Raw genomic sequence first — 25476 nt, forward strand, 5'->3', positions numbered from 1 at the left:
GGGGGGGGCAACATTTTTGTTTGTCACAACTAAGGGGATGCTATTGGCATCTAGTGGGTAGAGGCCGGGATGCTACTAAATATTCCACAATATATAGAGCAGCCCCTCCCCCACAACGAAGAATTAACTGGCCCAAATCTCAATAGTGCTAAGGCTGGGAAACCCTGTTCGAGACCTACTACCACATGCTAAGGGGTAATAAAACAGAGGTCCAGAGAAGCCAAGTGACACCCTATTAAGCCAAGTAGTCCTATGTTAACTGGTATCACGTGCAAAGTATTCTATTCTGCATTACTATTGTCTTCACTGGTTCCTCAACAACTTAATGGCAAGCGTGACCAAATAAAGCAGCTTGTATACGCCAGCACGCTTAGTCACTAAAAATGACAGGCTTCAAAGCCATGCAGTGTGGTTATTATTACTATTGCTACTTAGATGTTACAAGGAATTGCTTCTTAGCAGCGTGCACTGTATTCATTTAGGACAGCCACAGACTCCAAACACCTCTCCTCTGTGGGCAGGCCCACTCAGAAGAAAGAAATGTGAAGATACTATCAACAGGTGTTCAAAACACACTGGCGACAGGAAGGCGACCAGAGGCACAGTCCTGTGTCACCCCTGCATGTGCTTGATTTTCTCACGAGATCATGCTGTCTGATACAAATAAGTGACACCATATGAAAAGCCTTAAGAAAATCAAAAAGGAAGACAAATTTAAATAGCAATAAAGAGAAGTGGGCATTCCTGAAAAAGTCACGAGAGGAAAAGGCCATACTGGCACAAAAAAGGCAAAGATGCCAACACAGTTAATCCACTTTATACTGTGCTGATTTAAAAAAAAAAAACACCACTTTTAATAATCACAATTTCTTGTTTGATCATCTCTCACTCTCCAGAAAACGGACTGCATTATAATTATGGTGCAAGTGGTTAACCCTGAGTAACATTAAGCAACCTCTCCTTAGCCTGAAGTGAACCCATCACGGGGCCGTAAAATGCACCAGGGCTGCAGCATGCTGCACTTACCCTTGTGCAAAGGGACTGCACATCACCTTCCCAATAAGTGAACCCACTTCTGACAAGTCAGCCTTCCAAACAAAAGGCTCGTGTTCACTCAGAGTCAATGTGAGTATCAATTCCAAGCGAGGAACCAGGCCTCACTAATAAATGCCTTATAACTAACTGCATGGTTCAAGCTGCAAGCTTGAGAGTCACACGTGCTGTCTTACTATAAAAATTCAAGGCATTAAAGAACTAGAGAGAGGGCACAGGTCTCTGAAATTAGCCAGTAACAGCTTTTTTAAAGAATAGGAAACTATGACAGGTGTAATGCCATGCCCCACAATCGCTGAGGTTCAAGAAAGACAGCCATGGGGAGATAACCAAATAGGAAACCAGACCAAGCTTGCTACCCAACCTTATTAAATTAATCACTTAAGGATCAATGTTTATTTAATGTCGTATACAATAATGAAACAGGTTGTGGTTTAATGTGAGTAAAAACCTTTGCCATAAGGCCATCACAGCTGGGTATGTACAGCTCTCAAATCACTCTCTCACAAACTCACACTCTGTCGCTTAATGTCACCCCAAGACCTGAAGAACACTGCTAACCAGGTTTTTCTCTGTTGATTACAATTAAAGGAGACGGGTACCAGAACCTGTGGATTTAGGTAATTCAGATGTTTGTTTACATCAAGTTCTTACTAGTTTCAGCATCATTATGGGTAACATCCCTGAGCAGAGATTGATGCTAGACAGTCATCCTTCAAAGAGGAGGAGTGGCTTTGCATCATCTAGAAGGGATGGGAGTAGAGACAAAACTAGCTTTTCTAGTGCACGCTCAGCGCTAGACACTGTGCTGGGAGATAGCAGAACCTTTCCTTTATATAATCCTCAAAATCAAAGCTGCAAACATTTGTTTAAAATATTTGAATGCTGCAAACTAGAAATTGAGGGTGGGAGAAAGAGAAATGGACTTTTTTATTTTCTACCCTCTGAGGTACAGTATTTTAATTTTCAACCATATGTGTTTTACTTTAATCATGCCTATAACCAGGTATGATTCATATTATCACCAATTTTATACATGAGGAAACCAACACTCAACAATATTAGGTAAATTCCTACAAGGGCACACAGTTAAAAAATGATGGCACTAGCACTTGCCTTTGAAAATAATACAACTTTTGACAAAGAAGTTTGAAGGGAGAGGAGAGAGAAATTCAAGGGGTTTATTCTTAGGATTTCTGTTTACTCAAAAATGCAGAATCCTGGGTTGTCCCATCAGAAAAACAAGATTAGGGTAAGATAAAAACACTTGAAAAAAAAATTTAATGGAAAACCATCATGGGCATAGGAAAGGAAGCTGACTAGAGCCAAGGAAATGGATTGCTCAGCAAAGATGAGGGCCTGCTAAGATCGGGACTCATACATTTGTAATGGAGCCAATCAGAACAATTATATAATTTTTGTAGTGGCGCTGGGAGTCGGGATTCGGTTGATTCAGGATTGGCAGGAGAGATGCGGTGTTAAGCAAGGGCTTAAAAAGGCTTGAGGTGACTTGCAGCGTAAAAGCAAGTAAGACATTGAGCCAGTCTGCTTTCCATTCCTTCTGCGGATGCAATAAAAGATTAAAAGGAATAAACTAGCAAAGAGAAATGGGAAGAGTGACAGCAAACTTCATGGAAAGAGCACGTGGACAGGCGTGAAATAAGCAGACGCCTCCTTGGAGAGGAGCCAGCCTGCCCCTTGAACCTCCATGAGGCTCCACGCTCAAAGTCAGCTGGTGGGAGAGAGGGCAAAGGGAGCGTGTACCTGAAAACAATGGGGCTCGTTGGAGATCTGAGGGAGAAAAAGACTATCACTGGTACTTCCGTTTTCCTCTATTCACCCACCTCCATCCCTAGTTGAGAACCCCGAAATTCACCAGAAAGCCCTTCTCTAAAGAACTTGAAAGAAATTTTAAAACTAAGCTTCTATTCTCGATGTGAACAACTCAGAATAAAATTTTTTCAGTCTTGTATCAGAGGGAGCCAGGGACCATAACCATCACAATCATGATGACATAAAATGGCTCTTCCAAGATACTTACCCTGTTGTGTAAGGGATGTTTATGCCTCCGAGGTTAATGCTTTCACATCCCACAATGAACAGAGTTGAAAAGCACAGTAAAGACACTCCACTGCAGATCATTGCTAGTTTTGCAGATTCTCTTGCACCAAGTTTCAATTTTTTTATAATGTAGCCTCCCAGGACAATGCCAACCCCAGCGCTAGGGACAATAATAACACCTGGAGAGAAGGGAAGGACAAGGTTAATTTGAAGTAATTAATGCTATTGTTTTCTTTTATCACCATTTACCCCCCCCAATACCCTTCTCCACCTTCACCCCCACTAACCCTTACGATCTATTTGTTTTCTAAATACTGTTTCTATTTACTTATTAGTACTAAGGTAAAGAATAAACATACTGTAATCAAAATTGGCAGTTATAATAACAGTCAACGGGGATACAGCATAGAGAATATAGTCAATAATATTATAATAACTATATCAGGTGGGTACTAGATTTTTGGGGTGATCACTTCATAAGTTATATAAAGGTCTAATCACTATGTTGTACACCTGACAAGAATATAATATTGTATGTCAACTGTTATTATTTTAAAAGAAAAATTACTTTTAAAATACTGTAATTAATAAATCTAAGTGTGTGATTTTATAGTATAATTTATTTTCAATACATGCAAACCAACAAAAGATTCCTTTTCAGAATATTAAAAAACTTTTATAAAGCAATAAAATAAAAACATGCAATCCATAAGAAAAGTAAGAAAATTTCTTCACTAAAGAGGAAATCCGGGTTCTCAATAAACACATGCAGATACTCAGCCTCATTAGTAAGAGGGAAATACAAGTTTAAATTGCCTGAGGTATTCCTCCCCCCGATCACACCGGTAACAATTTCAGAGGCTGACTCCCACAAGCTGGCAAAGACACGGAGCAATGGGCACTCTCTGGTGGGATGCAAACTCTGACACCAACTTAGAGAAACAGCTTGGCCTTCATCTGGTCGAGTTGAGGATATGCATACCCTTTGACAAGCAATTCCATTCCTAGATCTATACCCTGAGCAAACCGACACACACGGGGACCGAAAGAAGTGTACACGAGATCTGAAGAAACGTACTAGCCAAAAACTGGAAATAAACCAAGTGTCCATTGACAGATACACAACATGTAGTAAATGCATACAATGGAATGCCACACCACAGCAGTAAAAGTCAGAAACCTACCTGCGCGTAACTATGTGGGTGAATGGTGCAAACACCATGTTGAATGAAAGAAGCAAAAACACAACAGAATGTATGTGTGATTGCAAATTTGTATAAAGGGCAGGAATAGGTACAATGAAATGATACTGTTTAGAAATGCATGTATTGGTAGAACAACTATGAAGAAAACCCAAGAAGTAATTACCATAAAAGCCAAGATAGTGGGGGGATGGGCAGGATCCAGAGAGGGCACAGGGGGCTCCTGGGGCACTGAAAATACTCCATTCCCTGACTTGAGTAATAGGTACACACGTGATCAATTCATAATTATTTATTATCTCTAAACTCTGTTTAATGCACTTCTCAATGCATTATATTTCGCAGTAAAAATATTTTTAAATAGTCACAGTGCCTGCACCAAGAACCTTACAATCTAAAAGAGGACCAAACAAAAAAATTCAGAACACATTAAAGGAATTATGTAAAGGGCAGGGAGAACACAGGAAAGGAAGCATCCGAGTTTCCCCTGGGAGAAATCAGGGAGGGCTTGACAGAAGTGGCGGTATTTGAGCTGACATTTGGCTGATGAGATAGAATCTTTGAAATTTGAAAGATGAGACAAAATCTGTCCAATACACCAGCACAGAGAGACCATCCTACACAAATGAACATGTGCAGAGGCATGAGATAGAATTGAGGATTGAGCGCAGCCCACACAAGCTGGGAGTGTAGAATGAATGCAAGCTGCTGGGAAGTGGTGGGCCACGGGGAGGAGAGGTCAGGCAGAGCGAGAGCATGAAAGATCATGAATGGGAGGTCAGGTTGCATCTCTGGGCAATGAGACACCCCGAAGAATCTTGAGCTGGGGTCTGGCAGGATGGAGGTGTGTGTTACAAAGATAATTTCTGGCCCTAAGATGGAAGACGGCTTAGATGGAGTCAAAACTGGAGACAGAGGAGTGGTCAGGAGGGTACTGGAGAGCCATGGTCAGGCTCTACACAGATGGCACGATAAACTAGTGAGGGAGGACAGGGACAGAGAAAGCACTGCACAGCCTGTGCAACGAGCAGCTAGAAATGCCTCCCACCGTTGCACGTGGGTCTTAGCTCAGAAGACCTGGGCTGGGACACTTAAGATGTGTGGCGGATCTCATGGCACAGGCAGGATGTCCCAACAAGACTAAACAAAACTGAAGGGCCAAAGCCAGAGTCCCGGAGAGCACCAGTATTAATGGGGATCATAAACAGATGAGCAGCCATGGTGGGGGAGAGGAAATCCAGGAAAGATAAGTGTCCTAAAGGGGGGAAGGTTGGGCTTTGAATTCAGAAAGACTGGAATTCAAATCCTCACTCCACCTTTCGTAGCCATGTGATCACATATAAGCATAGACTTGTTCACCTTATCATGGAGATCTCCTTTTCACATTAAAATGAAGACTGCTGGCACTCTGTGAGGCCACAGCGCACTGTACCTTGCACACAATATAAACTGTAGTTATTACCATTACAGCTGTGCCATAGAAACCACGGAAAGGGAGTTTCATGAGAAAATGAAGAGTGCCAAAGGCCTCGGAGGAGTCTGGGAGGATAGAGACTGAAAGGAGACAACTACGCCACTGGAGATCTTGACAAGAAGAACTTCCAGGGCATCCTGAAGGCAGAAGCCAGACTGCAAGGGGTTGAGCAGTCAGCCATGAGGATTTGGAGACTGGCATCGACACTGCCTTCCAGAACTTTGGCTGAAAGAAAAAAAGAGGGCTATGGGCCCATAGGTAGAGTCGGGACCGTCAGAGTCGTGTCCGATGCTAAGACCTGGAGAGGGCTAAAGCATATTTAACGTAGAGTACTGACAAAAATAGAGCAAAAAGGGGTGGGAAGGAGAATGTGGAGCAAAAAGGTTACTTCGAAACAATGCAAGATCCACCCCCTTTTTAATGAAGAACTTGAATGTTTTGTTATTAAACTTTCTTGTTTTCCTGCAAGGCCCCTACTTCACTGTATAAAAAGAGCACCAGCAAACTCAGTGTATTGCAAAATTAAGATAATATTGTTCATCATCTAGCAACTATAACAACTAACAACACTCTTCTCCACAGACAGTTAGTTCCAGTGGAAAGATCATGAAGTATTTTGACCCAAATCCAGAGACTGATGTAAGCAAGTTACAATCTATACTAATAAAAGGGTAATATGCTAATTAGACCGGACATTTTGCAGACATCCATCCGGACGTTGTTCCTCACAAAGCCACGGTGGCAGGGGCCAAGGCACAGGCAGTTAGGGGTGACCAGGCCAGCAGGGGAGGGCAGTTAGGGGCGATAAGATCGGCAGGCAGGTGCGCAGTTAGGAGCCAGCGGTCCCAGATTGTGAGAGGGACCTCCAACTGCCGGTTTAGGCCCATCCCTGTGGGATCAGGCCTAAACCAGCAGTCAAACATCCCCCGAGGGGTCCCGGATTGGAGAGGGTGCAGACCAGGCTGAGGGACAACTCTCCCACCCCACCTCCAGCACGAATTTCGTGCACCAGGCCTCTAGTATTATATAAGGCTTAAGGTATATACTATCTTAATATGTTGAAGATAGTAATGTTATCCTTGAAATACATAATTTTTATAACTAGATTGTACCATGGATGATTTCAGAAATTCTGAAGTTTAGAACTGTAGTAGTCTTGCCTAAAAATCATAGGGTATTGTGGGAAAGATGCATATTGTGTTTATTTGCAATCATTAAAAAGCTAAGGGGTATTTTCTTCCAACAGCATAGTTGTAGTTTCTTTTCCCACTGGTATTACTAAAAGTTGCTATTTTAAATCTTCCATCCAGCACTAATTTAAGACAACTATGCCAGATCAAGCTGTTTCATGCACTTTACTTAGGGGGTTCCATGTTCACTCCTCAGTAGAGTTTATGTATTTCTCACAGGCTTCTTCTCTCATTGGCTCATCTACTCTGAAGGGTTACTCCATGTCGTCTTGATCAGCCAACCGTCTTCATCACACGATCTGTTGACAAGTCCTGGATTTTCTGCAAGAGCTGCACTAATTTCAGTTACTTCTCCTGACAGAGGAGAATAGAGTTCACCAGCAGCTTTCACACTTTCCAAAGCACCAAACTCGTCCGGTTTGTTCAATTTTGTCCCAATTTCAGGCAGACGACAGTAAACAACACCCCCCGAAGCTTCCTGTGCAAAATTGCTGATTCCCACTGTTCCAATACCACTTTCTGTGGTTGTCCATTCATGTTTCTCTGTGAACTGATCCCACGAGAGCAGTTTGGGGCCGGCGGGCAGCATCCGTGAGGCGCTGGCCTCAGGCTCCAGGGCGGAGCAGGCTGCAGACCCCACGGGCTGCATGCTCCCCAATGCTGGGAGCGCCCTGTTCGCAGGAGTGTGGGGTCCGCCACAACCCCTCGACCATCCCCCAAGATCTTTGAGAGGTGAGGAGAATGTGGGGATTACAAGCACAGGTGATCAGATTAGCCCTGGATGGAGAGAGATCCCTGCCTCTGCACTGGGAATAAGATGGAGGAGGGGGACGAGGGAGGAAAGAAGGTGAGAAGTCTCTAGGTGGACAGTAGTTTTGCGGTTTCATTATTTTCCCATTATTTTGGAGACAGTGTAATATATGTTGCGGCCAACCATTTGAAAAACATAGAAAAGGATGAAGGAACAAAAATCCACTGCTTAGGCATTTCCTTCTAGATTGTTTATTCTATGCCTTTTTCCTTTAAGAATTGATAACATGCTGTCGATTTGGTTTTGTATAGCTCTGGTGTGTGTGTGTGTGTGTGTGTGTGTGTGTGTGTGTGTGTGTGTGTGTGTTTTCTGTATAATTAAAAATAAAAGTAACTCCTAGAGGGACGGGATCCTGAGATAACCATCGCAGGAGTGAAGAGAGCATGAAATAGCAAAGTGCTGGAGGCTTGGCGCGTGGGGAGCACTGCGTGTCCAGATGACACCAGACTCCAGAAGCCTGCGGCTGCGCCAGTGCGCATGCGCGTGGGCAGGCTTGCCTCTGCGCGTCCAACCCCCCACGGGAAGGAGCAGACACGGAGGGTGAGCTGCATCGAACGTCTGAGCTCTGCCTGGCAACCAGTGTGCATCTTGTGATCCTCACCGCAGTCCCGATTTCATCAAATCAATCACGGCTTTGCACAGATGAGGACAACCAAAGCTCGGAGAGGTGACTTGACCAATAGTGCACACAGGCGAGGGGGGGCTCTGAATAAAAACTGGGGTCTCTGATTCCCAGCTCTGTCCACATCACCGCAGCAACCTCCTGGGTCCGGGGCACCCCCACCCCACCCCCCAACCCCCGAAACTGACCTTCGTTCTGCCTGGGCTTAGAGGAGCAGGTTACTAAAGTCCCCTCCTCCTCAAGGAAAGGTGCACATGCTGTCAGCATGATGAAGTGAGCAGAGCTTTGCATTTAGAATGAAAATGGTACATTGAACCAGTTCCCATGTCAATGGAACAGTTTATGAGTGACGGGCACTGTGCCAGACCCCCAGGACAACAACAAAGCAACCCTCCACGCCCATAGCTGAGTCAGAACCTAAAAGCAGTATCATTAATTCCACGATGCATCCTAATTAGTACTCAGCTCTTAAAAATAGGACATTCGTCATCAGTAAATATGAGGTTATATCAAACAGACTAAACACCCATTAAAGTCTTCTCCTCATGCCTCCTGTCATCTAAATGTCACCACACCGTCAAAACAGAAGGGTTCTGACTACTCACTCACGCTAATCCCTACATGGCTCAGGTCTGCTGCTTGAGTGAGAGACTCAGATGCTTCCTGTTGGAGTTCATGGCCTACGGGATGAATGGGGAAGATTTGGGGCTGGAGAGCAAGGGGGTGGGGGAAGCAGCTCCGGTAGTGTGGGGCTGGCTTATGGAGATCACGGAGGGGCTGGGAGCCACTTCCCCCACCTACCACCCCACTATCTAGCCCCACCCCAAGTCCCCCACCCCCTCATGAAGAGAGGGAAATAATCTGTGCGATGGGCTCTCAGGGCAGAAGCTGTCTCACTCAAATTCACCTCACTAACCGGTGCTCTCCTTCCCTTCCCTCTGCTCCCAGGCCCCAGCCAGCCAACCCACCCTCTACTGCCTTCACTCCTCTGAGCTTCTGCGTCTGATCCACCTCCTTTCCAGGTTCTGCAGTCCCCGACTTTCTGCTCTTCACGCCCGCTATGGCCTACACATGGGAGGGGCAACTACAGGAGGATGCCCAAGGACACCTGATCAGCAGATACCCAGGGACACCTCCGCTAGAGTATGAGGGAGAGAGAATGGGAACCAACCTAGGATGGACTAGGCCTGGGACCCACCTAAAATACAGGTGGTCGAGGAAAGAAGCTAATGCAACCGCAGGATTTGTCTAAGAGACAAATCCAGCTCAGAGCGTAGGTGGTGTAGACAGATTCCGAGTTTGAAACTCAGCTCTGCCATCTTCAAGCTGCATGTTTCTGAACATCCCCGGTCTTGGATTTTCTCATCCGTAAAATATGAGTAAGAATAGTGTCTTCCTCATGGGGTTATTAGGATTAGACAAGGAAAGACATACGAAGTGCTTAAAACAGTGTCTGACCCATAGGACACACCCAGTAAATGTCAGCAATGATCACAACAAACATGAACATCAGTAGTCTCTGTCCAATATTGAGTTTAACATTTGCACAAAGAACTAGAGTGTAATTATAATTAGGCAAATTTCAATACACTATTTAATCTATAGAATTGAATGAAGCTACAACTAATGGTCTAACATAGGCATCTATGTTCTTTAATAGGCAAACCTCTGTTTGATATTTAGCTACTCTGAGTCTTAATCACATAAACCTCTGTTAGCTATTTAGCTACTGTGTGTACATATCTGAATCTAAAGAACGCGTTGCTGCATTAATTCATAAAAAGTCTGCTTTGCAGTTGGAAATATTTTCTCCTCTTATTTATCAAAGCAAATTGGCCTGTCAATTGTCCTACTTTCATTCTTTCTCTTATTTCATGCATTATTATAACAATCAGTGAACTTTTTACCCCAGAGTCACACTATTGCTTGCCCTTATAGTAAAGTGTGGCTGCATGGAGCCCAAAGGTCTTTACAAAAAATGATATTCAGTGAATTACCGAATATTAAAGTTAATGGAGGACTTTTTCCTCTTCACTCCAATTTTTCTCAATAGACAGACATGACGTACTTCAATGAACACATAAAATATACCCAAGCTTAATGCATCATTTGGAGCAAATAAAAATCTTCGACTGAAGAAGAGGTGGGGAAATTTGGGTGATTCACTCATTATTAAGAGTGTTTTATGGAGAAAAGTGAGGAAAACAAGGGGAAAAACAAAACCAAAAAATGAAAGACTGTTTTAAGTCCAGGGAACTTCAACTGTGCTGCAGCTATTGCTGTTATTAACAAAACAACAGTGCGCTCATGGGTCCCAGAGCCAACCTTGCCATGGGGTCTGCATCTTGTTTACTTCTCTGTCTTTCCTGCTAGACCATAATGTTCCAGTGCACAGTAGGGACGTTATCTTTATTCTTCACACCTTTTTAGCACTTGCCAGGACGTGGTAAATGGAGGGCTGAATGACTTATTTTGTTACTTATAATTTACTGCATAAAATCTTCAAATGACTTATTCATTTCAGTCTTCACGTATTCCTTGAACTGGGCTATATCTCATTTTACAAACAGGAAATCGAAGATCTAATTTGGGGTGAAAACTTGCTAAAAAAATTGTTTAAAACTGGCAGGCACTAAATAGCTAGAATGATGCCTGGAAAATCTCACCATTATCAAAGTTCTGAATTGAACATTATTAGCAAAAGCTTAACAGCCAACCTGCTAAAGGTGGCAACATGTGTGATGTCTGGAGTCCCCCGACACCTCCATGGTGTGGGGTGTCCTGTGGTGAATTAAGTTCACAGACACAGATTCTCAGCATCTTAGCTGTCCTCGTGATCTTTTCCTAAATGCACTGACCCTCGCTCTGTATTCCAATCCAAAGGTTTCCCTAGTGAAGCTGAAAATAGATGACTTGCCAACATAAGACTCTGAATCACTAAGAAATATCATTGTAAGCCGCTATGACTTTCAAGTTCTGCTGCCTCCTTTGGGGAAGGTGGCTAGGCACAGGGAAGGGGAGAGAACATTCACTCATATTCTCTCCCTCCCGTCCTCCCTCTTTCCCTCTGTCTCTCTTTCTCTACACACACCCCCACACAGATGTTGAGTATATGCCAGATGGTGTGATAACTACTCTGCATATAGTATCTCATTTAATTCTCAAACTTGTAAGGACTTTGAGTTGCTCTGAAATCAGAATGTGTCCTACAATCAACAGGGTCTCAGCTCTGTGTCATAATCTAATTAAAAGCATTTTTTCTCTCATCATAATTCGAAATCATGGTGCATCTCACCATGAATGATGTCTTAGATTGGGAAGAGCATAGCATTCTTTCCACATCCCAGATGAGGAAACTCTGAATGAGGGGCAGAGCAGGGCAACGAACTCCTGTTTGTTTCACTTTTCTGAAGACTATGCTTCTAATCAGATGATACAAAATCAACATTTTCCTATCACCAGGGTAAATTATTTTACCCCGTTAAGCTCCCACTTTCCCTTGAAAACATTTTCTTGTAGGAAATGACTATCAATCACTGCCAGAGGGGAATAAAAGAAGAGACTATTTTAAAAATTCAACCCTTGAAGCTAGAAAAATGTACTGGTCTGGGAATAGACAGCATGGTAAGTATACACTTTCACTAACAATGCATAGACCCACAAAGTATTTCAAAAGGACAACATGTCTTTTTCTCTTTCCTATATCTCAGAAATGCCTTCACAAACAACGAGTGAGGTGTAGCATTAGAAGTCATTTATGGTAACTTGTTAATTCACTGGCTGTTTTAAGACCGAGAACAGACTATTTCTTGAAGTCCATATTATTACACAGCACAACACTAAGTCAAACTGCAAAGGAGGAATAGCAACGTCTAGAACATTGACCGGATTAGAACATTGAGAGGCAGCATATTCCATCATCAAAGCTCCCGGGACCCGAAGAGGAGCCTATGGGCCCCACAGGAGAATTTTCTGGGAGTTCCTTTAGGAATTCTCTGGAGGCGATGAGCTGGCCCGGTAGCTAGTCTCACACCGGGCTGTGCCCCTCTCTAGTTTCAGAGTAGGCAGGTGCCAGAAGACCCCCAGCCACACCTCCCCTGTGAAGTCCCCCTGATAGCCACAGGGTGGCTCAGATGGGACCACCGGCACTAACGAGAGAGAACGCTGCGGAATTGCTAGCACAACCTTGCAGAGATCCCCAATCGAGGCTTTCACAGGAATTACACACTTCTGCAAACCTTAGCCACCCTCCCTTCAGCCTGGCGATAGCCATCTGAAACTCATATTTAATTCCTACTTGGGCAAATGGTCTCATTCACCCAGAATAACACTTTCTTCAACTCTGCCAGCACAGCGAGGCACTGTGCGGTGGGAGAGAAATCTGAGAACCCCAGCCTCGAAGAGTCAAGGCATCACCGAAGGGAAGGTAATAAAAAGGTGCATTCACCGGAGAGAACAACCACACTTTCCATTTCAGGTTCCTGTCGCGCTCTGGCTGAAATACTACCGAGAGGCAACTGCCGAGCTGTGTCATGGGAAGAATCCAAAAATCAAATCAATATTCCCTCTTTCGCAGCTTAGAAACCTACAAGAGTTTTCTGCATCCGGGCGATAGAACCACAGAGGGCACAAGGTGCAATGATGAAATGCAAAAATCAGAGCTTCCGTTTGCGCTGGGAAGCAAGGTGAAACCACAAAAGCTTGAAACAAGTTGCTGCTAACGGAGAGGGGAAGGGACCCTTGCAGAGGAAATCTCATAGGAGAATAATGGGAGCTCATTAACGTTTTCAGTGATCAAATAAGCTGCAAACTCAGACCTGGGTATTGAGTTACAGGTCTTGGTTCCCTACAGAGGTGGCCAGTGCCAAGTGCAAAACCCTCTTTGGAGGCCCGTCGGGCGAGATCCATGTTCTGTCAGCAGTTTTCAGCTTCTCCCCTTTCCATGGTTGTCCAAATCTAGCAGCTCACAGAGCTTTCCCATCTCCCATCGAGACAGCGTCATTGCGTCCACTAATAGCTGAGCCGAAAAAGCCTCACAGATATCCTCCCCCCTGAGAGAAGCAAACAGATGTTTACAACTATTTATGCGGGGGGGGGGGGGTTTTTTTGCTAAAACTTCTACACACCTAACCTGTACTGGTTAGAATGGCGTTGCTCCACAAGGGCCGGGTGGAAATTTTGCTCATTAAAAGCCTGGTTAATCCTGCCAAATTTATAGCAAGGACCAGAGCAGCCACGTAATAAAATAGTCAACTCACTAATAGAATGTGTTTCTTTTTCTTTTTTTTTTATTGACAGCTTCATTGAGCTGTAAGTCACATATCACACAATTCGCCTACTTAAATAAGTGTGCGATTCAATTTTTTTAGTATATTCAGATATGCAACCATCACCATAATCACTTTTAGAACATTTTCATCACCCCTGAAAAAACCCTGTATGCAGAGGTATCACACCCATTTCCTCCCAACCCCCTCCCTCAGTCCTAGACAACCACTAATCTATTGCTAGTCTCTACAGACTTGCCTATTATAGACATTTCATATGAATGGAGTCATATAATACCTCAGTGTGGCTTGTCACTTAACACAATGTTTTCAAGGTTCATCCATGTTGTAGAATATATTGAAACTTCCTTTCTATTTATGCCCAATAATCCATGATACCAATTACCACATTTTATTTATCCATTTATCAGTTTATGGACATTTGGGTTGTTTCTGAATGACTTTGAATAACATTGCTATGAACATGCATGTACACGTTTTTATGGAGACACATGTTTTCATTTCTCTTAGCTCTATGCTGAGATAGAAATGGAATGTCTGGATCATATGGCAACTCTATGCTTAAGGAAGTGCCGAACTGTTTTTCCAAAGCAACTGCACCATTTGACATTCCTACCAGCAGAGTGTGAGGGTTCCACCTTCCCCATGTCTTTACCAGCACTCATCATCACAGATAGTATCTGATTATAGTCATCCACGAGGGTGGGAAGTGGTATCTCACTGTGGTTTCGATTTGCATTTCCTTGATAACTAATGGTCACCTTTTCAAGTGACCACTGTATATCTTCTTCAGAGAAATGTCTATTCAGATCCTTTGCCCATTTCTTAATTGGCATATTTGTCTTTTTATTATTGGGTCGTAGGAATTCTTTATATATCCTAGATATGTTTCTTATTAGAAACATCTTTTGCAAACATTTTCTCCCATTCTGTGGTTGTTGTTTTTTTACTTCTTTGATGGTGTCCTTTGATGCACTAAAATTTTTAATTTTGATGAAATCCAATTTTTTTGTATTGGTTGTATTGTCTAATCAAAGGTCACAAAGATTTATGCCTACATTTATTTCTAAGAGTATTATAATTTTAGCTCTTACATTAAGGGCTTTGATCCATTTTGAGATAATTGGTATAATTGAGCTAACGTTCACTTTGTGTTATTTACAAGTGGGTTGTTAAGTATAACTTCCAAAAAAGTTATAAAAATATATAATTTTTAAAACATATTTTAATTTAGCAGAAGACATTTATTGAGAAACTACTATATTTTGGGCCCTGTATTAGACTCTGAAGCTACATGGTGAAGAGAGATGATAAAAATTCGTACCCACATTGAGTTTACAATCTACTGGGGAGAAATAGACAATAAATAAAACAATGCCTAGGAAAATTATACTGACTGTTAGAAGGTGAAAAACACTCCAGAGAAAATTCTTCAATCCAGCAAGGAAAATCAGGAGCGCTGGGAGAGGAATAGCATTGTTAAATGAGGAATGCTGGGTTAGGTCTCAATGACAAGTGGCCATTTGAGCAAAAAGTTGGAGAAAAGGTAGTGAAGCATGCACAGGAAATAAAAGACACCCAATCACACACTGTTTTCATCTACTCATTAAAGAAGGGGCCAGGGCCATTTGGATATTTATAACCTCATTTGCAAGCCATACAAAATTATCAACTCAAAAATTAGCCTGTTATATTTGGTCAAACATTTACTTAACTCACCCCTAATGCCTTGGCAGGGCCAGACCAAATGATTTCAAGGGCCTTAGAAAGCCCTCAGACCAGACGCTTCCCACCCTTGCTTACTGAGAGCCAAGAGTATTAAAGATCAGAACATTTTATAACTAGAAGAAAATTAAAAATTAATTAACCTTCCTTGCTCCGAAGGAGATAGCTTAAGCCAGAAAAACTAAGAACTTAGGGAAAGACAGTGACAGTTGGGATGCACATCTTAACCAGCGCGCCACATACTGCACTTGCTACCTGAACATGTTGTCTTATTTCAGAAGACATGCATACAGACAGAAAAAGCTAAGAACAATATGATTTCACTCACATGAGAAATATAAAACTGAAACTTATGTACACAAACAGCAGTGTGGTGGCTGCCCGAGAGAGGAGAGTGGGGGGAGAAAGTTGTCCTAAATATGAGATGACCAGAGAAGATTTGACCTTGGGTGGCGGGCACATAGTGCTATATACAGATTTTGTAACTTAGTAACCCACACATGAAACCTATATGTTCATGTTGACTGTCACCCCAATAAAATTTAATTTAAAAAAAAAGACATACATAATTCCACCAGATAATAAAATCCACAAAACAAGTGTTATGAAGAAAAATGTACTCTAGTAATCTAATGGTCTGAATAGCTTTGGAGGACACCAAGCTTGCTATCAATGAGAATTTAGGCTTCAGACATCCGTTAGTTATGCAACCTTATAGACGGTACCCATTGAGTAGAAAATATTTGAAGAGAAACATGTGCCATGGTTCATGTGTGCCTTCCTAATCTATATATATAAAAGCCTAAGTGACCTGCCGATCATTCGACCGGCCAATCAGTAGCTATGATGAGCACTAACCACCAGGGGGCAGACATTCAACGCAGGAGCTGCCAAGCTGCAATGACTTGGCAGCTGCAGTTCTCAGGTGACGCACCTGGAACCAGAGAGAAAGGAGCCCAATTCCGGGGTGCGTCACCTGAGAACCACCCTCTCGCAATCTGGGACCCCTTGAGGGATGTCGGAGAGCTGGTTTCAACCTGATCCCCACAGGCCAGGCCAAGGGACCCCACCGGTGCACGAATCCGTGCACTGGGCCTCTAGTGTAATGATAACAAGCTCCACCAATTGCTCTGTCTCTAAATCTCCCAGCAAAACACTAATAGGCTCCTTCCCTTACTGTTCAGATCTTATCTATTCCTGGTTTTGAAATGAAACTTCTTTTTAGAAGACAGTAATATATCTTGAACAGCTAAAAGAATAAGAAAAAGCAATAAATATTTTAAATTTATTAAAGGAAAAAACACACAGTGTAGCAGAAGTCAATGTGATGTATGTCTTGACTAATAGCCACGAACTCCTCTCATAGCACAATGGTCACCAGTTCAAGGTCCACCCTGCTATTACACTAGGGGGACTTCCCAAGGATCAAAAGTATCCCTACACCTTTTCACATCTTCACTGTCACCAAAATGAAGACACATGTCGAATAATGAGGGAGTAGCTGATGCCTTAGACAGCCGGGCTGGAACCAAAAGCAACCATTTGAGATTGGGAAGTAGACAGAATAGAAAGACTATCTTAAAGGCACAATTCAGGTTTCAGCCTGTTCAAGCAAGAAAGAACTTTGTGGTTTAGTATTTAGCAACATGTGTGCTAGTGTTTATTAACATTTTCAAAATTATTCCCACATCATAAGAAACTATTTGGATTTTGTATTTGTTTGTTATCCTAAAATCAGAATCTGGAAGGGTATTGTGGCAGAGATTGTTACTTATCCCCTGATGACTACCCTTCTTTCTTCTAGAGCAGGAATGGACAAGATTTTTTTTTTTTAATAAATGGCCAGATTGTAAATATTTTCCACTCTGTGGGCCAGACACCGCCTGTTGCAACTGCTGTTGTAGTGCTAATGTATTCATGGCATTGTGTAAACAAATGGGCATGACTGTTTCAATAATATTTGATTTACAATAATAAGCAGCAGGCTAAATTTGGCCCAACACCCCTATTCTAGAGTAAGAACCTGGCTTATGGCCATGTGAAATGCAGACTACATTTCCCAGAATCCCATGCAACTATATGTGGCCATGTGGTAAGTTCTGGCCAATGTGATGTGAGCAAAAGTAGAACACCCATCCATGCCTTTCTTCCTTCTATCATCCTGCTGCTTGGAATGCAAAAGGTCCATGGAACCTGCTGGACCTCTCCACTGGACCGTGAGGACAAGAGTCCATGATGGAGCAGAAACAGCCCCGTGCTGCCTAATTATAGACTTTCTGTGAAGAACAAATAATCATCTATTTTGCTTAGACCTCTGTTACTTTGAGTCTCTAATATTCTCAAAAATATGCATAATGTAACCCTAAGTTAACACAGGAGCTCAGAGAACATCTCTTCAACTCCATTTTATAGATGATCAAGAAAAAAAAATACAGCCCGGCCAGTGTGGCTCAGTGGTTGAACACCGACATATGAACCAGAAGGTCACAGTTCAATTCTTGGGCAGGGCATATGCCCGGGTTGTGGGCTTGATCCCCGGTGTGGGGTGTGCAGGAGGCAGCCAATCAACAATTCTCTCTCATCATTGATGTTTCTATCTCCCTCTCCCTTCCTCTCTGAAATCAATAAAAATATTTTTTAAAAGAGAGAGAAAAAAAATGCACACACAAAAAACACCTGAGGCTCTGAAAAGATGCTAGACTTGACTTAACTTGGATCAATGGCTTGCTAGCCACTGGCTAACAATGGCTGGTCTGAAGCAAGGCCTAGACCAGTAATGGTGAACCTATGACACGCCTGTCAGAGGTGACACGCGAACTCATTTTTTGGTTGATTTTTCTTTGTTAAATGGCATTTAAATAAATAAAATAAATATCAAAAATATACATCTTTGTTTTACTATGGTTGCAGATATCAAGAAATTTCTGTATGTGACACGGCACCAGAGTTAAGTTAGGGTTTTTCAAAATGCTGACACGCCGAGCTCAAAAGGTCACTGGCCTAGACTCTAAGTGTTCTGAATCTACATCCAATGTTTTTTCTACATTTACATGAGGCTAACACTCCCATAAGCACTTGCTTTAATTACAAAGGGTAATTTTCTCTGTGTGACTTTTTTTTCCTACCATTTAAGCCACTTGTTTCCCCCAGGAATGAATGCTCAGTTTTATTCTAAAAGTAAAAGGAAAAACATTTTTTATTAATAGATATTCGCTTTATAGTTAATTCTTCCAAATTATATTTCTTTCTGAATAGAAAGTGTTTTAGACTAATTTTCCACCTAAAGCAGCAGAAAACTCCTCAGAATTCCTTTCAAAGAATCTTACCTATTATTATCTTGAATCATGCATGAGGTACACACCCAGAAATAAATACTGTGATTAAAGGTTAAATGTGAGAGCAAGCTGACTTCAACTTTAACCAAAATTAGCAGTGACAACCTAAAATCACATGAGGGAAATAAGCCTTTTTGGGTTTTGCAAAGCATATTCATACCAATTATTTGATTGAGCAATAAAACAGCTCTGTGAACAGGTATTATATCTGCTTATTCAGATAAGGAGAGGGACTTTGGGAAAAGGAAATGACAATATAATCATCACGACAAACGTGTAGAGTACTTTAAGTCTCAAAGCACTTCCACTTAGTCTTATCCCATGAGACGGGTTCCTATTTATCCCCGTTTTCCATAAAATGACGCATTAAGCCCTGATCGGTTTGGCTCAGTGGATGGAGCATCGGCCTGGGGACTGAAGGGTACCGGGTTCGATTACGGTCAGGGGCATGTGCCTTGGTTGCAGGCACGTCCCCAGTGGGGAGTGTGCGGGAGGCAGCTGATCGATGTTTCTCTCTCATCGATGTTTCTGACTCTCTGTCCCTCTCCCTTCCTCTCTGTAGGAAAATCAATGGGGTATATTTTTTAAAAAATGATATTAAATCAAAACAACAATGAGGTACCATCTCACACCTGTCAGACTGGCTATCATCAACAAATCAACAAACAACAAGTGCTGGAGAGGATATGGAGAAAAGGGAACACTCGTGCACTGTTGGTGGGAATGCAGACTGGTGCAGCCACTATGGAAGACAGTATGGAGTTTCCTCAAAAAACTAAAAATGGAACTCCCATTTGACCCTGTGATCCCACTTTTAGAAATATATCCCAAGAAAACAGAAACACCAATCAGAAAGGATATATGCACCCATATGTTCATAGCAGCACAATTCACCATAGCTAAGATCTGGAAACAGCCTAAGTGCCCATCAGTAGATGAATGGATTAGAAAACTGTGGTACATCTACACGATGGAATACTATGCTGCTGTAAAAAAGAAGGAACTCTTACAATTTGCAACGGCATGGATGGAGCTGGAGAGCATTATGCTAAGTGAAATAAGCCAGTCAATGAAGGAAAAATACCACATGATCTCACTCATTCATGGATAATAAAGACCATTACAAACTTTTGAACAATAATAGATACAGAGGCAGAGCTGCCTCAAACTGATTGTCAAACTGCAGCGGGAAGGCCAGAGAGGGTTGGGGGGCAGAAGGGAGGGGAGTAAGAGATCAACCGAAGGACTTGTATGCATGCATATAAGCAAAACCAATGGACATAAGACACTGGAGGGTAGGGGAGGCCAGGGGATTGTCAAGGGCGGGGAAAAAAATAAATAAATAAATAAATAAATTATAAGCCCTGAAAAAAAAATAAAATAGAAAAAAAAATAAAAAAATAAAAAATAAATGATGCATTAAGATAAATAAGACACGTGGCCGATATCACCAAGCTAACAGAGCAGAGCCAGGACACAAATCTGATCTCCAAGCCAGAGTGCTTTCAGGTCTGAGGCAAGAAATCCGCTACCTGAATTCCAAACCCATTGTTCCTTCTAAAGCTGAAACCTAGTCTCTTAACTCCTGCTTAATTTTTTCAGTTAGTTACACTGTCTCGTAAAACAAACGCAAATATTCCATAAAAAAGGAGTGAAATGTGTTAACATGTGGTATGCCCGTATATGTGTATATATGTGCAGAAAATGTGCGTTATGTATGCAGTGTGTGTATGTATTTCTGAAAGCCAATATTTTATTATTTATTACATCCCTCAAAATAAAAAAATAAAAAAGGGTTTGAGATGTGAACAGATCCAATCTGCTTTAGACAGATAAGGAAAGGAAATGTGGGAAGTTGGCATTTTTAAAGACACATGAACAGCATTATGAAGCAAAAGAAAAGGTGACTGAGAAGCACTGCATCATCTCTTTCTTTGATTCCCTCCCCCCACCCTCCCCTCCAAAAAAAGATGGGTGCTCAATTGTTTAGAGCAGTGATCTTCAACCAGTGTGTCACAAGAGGCACACCGGTGTGCCACAAGAATGTTTAAAACGTGCAATGCCTGACTATGTATTCAGGGACACTGACCTATTTTCCCTTAGATTGTCAAATAAAAATATGACAACAGCCAACACATTAGCCGTCTGCTGTGAATGAATACAAATTATGCCTTTTTTGGTCTGGTCAGCAAAAAATATATTTTTTGGTGTGCTGCAGAATTTCAGTAATTAGTTTATGTGTGCTGTGAGATGAAAACGGTGGAAAATTGCTGGTTTAGGGCAATTTCAGTATGCTTCATAGAAACAGCAGCATATAGCAAGGCACTAAAAAATCACAATATATGAGTATCTATCTATTCAATTAAACAGAACTCCATACAATAATAATCCTGCTGGATTGCAGAGTCTTTCTTTGAAAAAAATTAGTTTCCATATTTTCTATTAATTACTGGCTGATCTTAAAAGTCCTCCACAAGGGACTCAAAGCTCTCCGTAATACGAAGCCAGTCCACACTATTTGTTCTATCTTATTTCCTCTGTTAAAATTCTTTCATTCATCTTCATATGCACCATAATGTGCTTCAAAGTAGTTTGCTAAATGGTAGGCACTCAGGAATCACTCGGTGAATTCAGGGAATGGACACAGTATCCCTAGACAGGCTGAGAGCACACAGCATAGAGACAAATTCTCGGCAGGGCAGATAGTTTATTGTGTTGTTGTTGTTGTTGTGAATCCTCACCCAAGAATATTTTTCCATTGATTTGTAAAGAGAGTGGAAGGGAGGGGGAGAGACAGAGAAAGAAACATCAATGAGAGAGAGACACATCGACTGGTTGCCTCCGGCATGCACCCCGACTGGGGATCAAGCCTGCAACCCAGGTACGTGCCTGTGACCAGAATCAAACCCTGGATCCTTCAGTCCGAGGGCTGATGCTCTATCCATAGAACCAAGCCAGCTAGGGTCAGATAGTTTCTATTAACACAAAATTTCCACTGGCACCTTGTTCCAAGATTCTCAGAAATCTGATCTGAAGACAAATATGACATCTATTGCTGTCAGCACTGAAAATGCACCTGATGCTTCCGCAATACTTGAAGCAACTTATATGTTTTCTTAAATATTTTTTAATTCTCCCTAAAAATCTTTTATTAATGTACAGAATGCTTTCCTCAGCAAAGTTAATGTCAATGACTCTGTTCAAATAAACAAAAGTTTTAAGTACAAATTGACAGTTTGCTGATAAACATATAAAAAATCTGTATATCTTGTAACTACAACTACCAACCCATTGATTATGTAAATAACTAACTCTGAGAGCAAGGCTGAAATAGGAACAAAGAGAAACTTGTAATGTCATAAATACAGATGTTCTGTTGGAAAATCTTATATAGGATATAGACATTTCACAGGGTCCTACTCTGCTTCATTATTGAATGATTCCACCAAGCTCAATCGCATTTCCAAAAGGTTTTGATATTTATATGGAAGATATTTTGAACAAATTTAAGGAAGATGTTACAAAACAATGTTGAACTACTCTATATAAAACAATTATATAGAAATTGTTTCTTGCATTGGTTAGAGAAGTATGTACCTATAATGTTTCTAAATATTTACTTAATAAGAAAACCAACATAAGTTATATTTATCTTAATTGCAAAGAGAGATATAGGCCTGGCTGGCATGGCTCAGGGGTTGAGCATTGACCTGTGAACCAGGAGGTCAAGGTTCGATTCCCAGTGAGGGCACATGCCCGGGTTACAGACTCAATTCCCAGTGTGGGGTGTACAGGAGGCAGCCGGTCAATGATTCTCTTGCATCATTGATGTTTCTATCTCTTTCTCCCCTTCCCTTCCTCTCTGAAATAAATAGAAATATTTTTTTAAATAGAGATATAGGAAAAATTTCCAATACAATGACTTGAAAAATTTAACTACTAGCTTGAAAGCCAACAGGTCTAACAGCAACAAATCCAAATGTTCTACCTTCTGGCCACAGTGGGAATTTGAGCCTGGCAGCAAAGCAAATCTTCTGTGGTCCATCGTGAGATGGTTCAGGTTGCAAAAGGACATTACCTCAACATCTAATAACATCTAAGCATATGTTTCATTATTTAGTCAAAAAGAGTAAGGCACTTCCTGCCAGTGTGATAATAACCATCTCCTGGCCATACTTAAGGGCCAAGGTATTCATTAGCTCTGGATGTGATACTGATGGGCTAAGAGAAAACATCTCTGAGGAAATGACAGATGGTGGCATGAGCTGGGAGTCACAACAGTGTGTCTCTAGTCCAAGTATGCCACTACCCATGAGGCCATGGATCCTTCAAGTAGCGTCTGTCCTTTATTCACCCACCTATAAATCTGGGATAATATTATACTCCATCCCCTATTTTCCTCCTTCCTCATCTCTTTCAATAATAATCTGATCCTCTAGTCCTACTATAGAGGATGAAATATTTGATGAATAGGGAGGAAAGCCAGGGACATTCTTATTAATATGTATGTTGTTCTTCAAACTTAATAACTACTTTGTAACTTTTTAAAACTTCACACCATTTTAAAGCTGGTAAAATTGAGGCCAGAGAAATTAGTTAACTCACTCAGGTTAAATGGCAGAGGCAGCTCTTGAACCCAGACCTTCTGACTCTGATATATATAATGTTTCTCGTATAAAATGTTGGCTCACTACAAAACAGGTAGGGATCATCTTACTTAAGTAGGGTATGGACCTGCTAAAATAGGACCATGCTCAGTACAAAGTTTCTGAGTTCTCAAAGGAAATATTTAATCATCGAGTTACCTTGCTCCTTGATAGTCCCTCCAAAAAAAGCAAAAAGTGGAACAATTCAACCTCATTCCATCACATGCACCAAAGGAGAAAAAAATCTATATATATATATGAAATTTAAAATGCCAGCAAGAGGTATTCCATACATATAAAGTAAAATGGTGAGACAATGACTAACTTCAATGCCTAGAAACAAGTTGTTCGCAAAATTCAAAGGCTTTTCGGGGTTGGCAAGGGGAGGGAGATGATGGGATGCTTGTTAGTTGATCTTTGGTGAAAGGTCTCCTCATTCAATCCCTCATTCCAAAGAGGAGACTGCGGGCCAGCAAGAGCAGTGTTTACATTCCTCCGGTCATCAGCTCTACGGGTGTTCCCTGGGTGATGACTTACCCCGGGCTTGATGCCCTCTGTAGCAGAAATGCTCCTACGCTGCTCCTGACACTTCGTTCTTTCCCCAGGGTTTTCATCCTTTTGAAAAGCTCTCTAATCTTTCTCAACTCCACTTTTAGACATAAATGAATCCTGCTCTGTAAACGCTATACAGTATTTTTGATGACTAAGGCTCTCCAGAGCCTCTGGGCCATTCTGAACATCTACGATCATCCAGGGGCGATGAATGTAGATGCAGAAATCTGGAGAAAACCGGGCTGACCGTCCTCTGAGCCTGGAAACCCCTTAGGAGGGATGTTTGACTTTATTTTTCTGTGCATTTGTGCCTGTGCACATGTACGCACGTGGAAAACTAATCCCAGACACAAGGACTATGCTATTCATCATCAAAGGTGAGTGAAACAAAAACAGTCCCTTTAACTGAGAGATTTGGTCACCTGACATTTCACTGCACCATGCTTCAAATATATGAAACTATAACACTTAAAATGCCCCCCCCACCCAAGAGTTGTAAAAAACAGACATATTTGGGGTTGAAAAATAAATGAAGAATAAGTAAATCAGAGATAAAAAGATTTAACTCTCATGCAACACTGACTCGGCTGAAATCACATGTATAACGTGTTACTCTTAAAGCAATGACACCTTTATCATTTACATTAAGTCTCCAGGCCTCCTTCCGTGCAGAGGAAATAATCTCTCAGCCCTGCCTTCACATAATTGTCTCCTGCCTTCTCATTTTCCCACTTCCTGTTAGCCACGCTCTCTCTCTTCTTACTCTTCAAATCCATTTCCCCCAGATACTCTTTCCCATGAAAGTGTCCACACGTCCTGAGTCCTGGCTTCACTCTTCCGCCTTAGATTCCTTTTCCCGGGTGTCTCATAAAGTGGACACTGCCATTGTCATTAGTATCTTCTTCCCAAACACTGTGCCAACACACACACGCGTTCCATCATTTAATCCTCATGACCTGTAACCCTCAGAGAAGTTCATGAACTTGTTCAGGAACACAGCAGCCTACTGGGGTCCACAGAGGACAGGACCCCGCTGTGTTCTCATTATGCACAGTGCCAGGCTCATAGCAGAAGCTTTAAAAATACTTGTGCACGATGGATGGATGGATGGATGGATGGATGGATGGATGGATGGACAGATGAAGAGGAAGAACAAGAATTTCAACAAGATGTGTCTCCCTCCAAAACAGATCCTCTTAACTACTGTACTATATGTCTTACTTTAATGAAATAAAAATTCTAAAATGTAAGCAGTTTCTGAGGACCAGCTCAATCTATACATTATAGACCGTATTATGGAGTTTGGGGTGTACAGTTTGTAAAAACTGCTCTGTACCCCTCAGTTTCTTCAACCCTGCACTGGACAGAGAAGGACCTCCACTGAAGCATTGCGGGTAGGGCTGCATGTGGCAGGCTCGGTGCGCAAGGCCAACGGAAGTCACCTGCTTTTACCATCACGGCGCAGGCTCATCCTGAAGGAAAGTCTCTAATTTGATTTGAATTCCCAAAAGCAATAT

General features: G+C 41.9%; 1 protein-coding gene across 3 annotated transcripts in view; it reads right to left on the bottom strand.

Moving 5' to 3' along the window:
- SLCO5A1 (solute carrier organic anion transporter family, member 5A1) overlaps positions 1-25476 on the bottom strand; it is a 100524-nt gene that overhangs the window by 14420 nt on the left and 60628 nt on the right. For all 3 annotated transcript variants that reach the window (XR_001362158.1, XM_005866351.2, XM_014539819.1), the window contains one exon: positions 3095-3293. Coding sequence is in view for 2 of the 3 variants with exons in the window: in XM_005866351.2 (XP_005866413.2) it covers positions 3095-3293 (199 nt within the window). In the remaining variant the exon portion in view is untranslated. The remainder of the gene's footprint in view (positions 1-3094; positions 3294-25476) is intronic.

The sequence above is a fragment of the Myotis brandtii genome, unplaced genomic scaffold (genome assembly GCF_000412655.1).
Source record: "Myotis brandtii unplaced genomic scaffold, ASM41265v1 scaffold23, whole genome shotgun sequence".
In the NCBI taxonomy this organism is placed as follows: domain Eukaryota; kingdom Metazoa; phylum Chordata; class Mammalia; order Chiroptera; family Vespertilionidae; genus Myotis; species Myotis brandtii.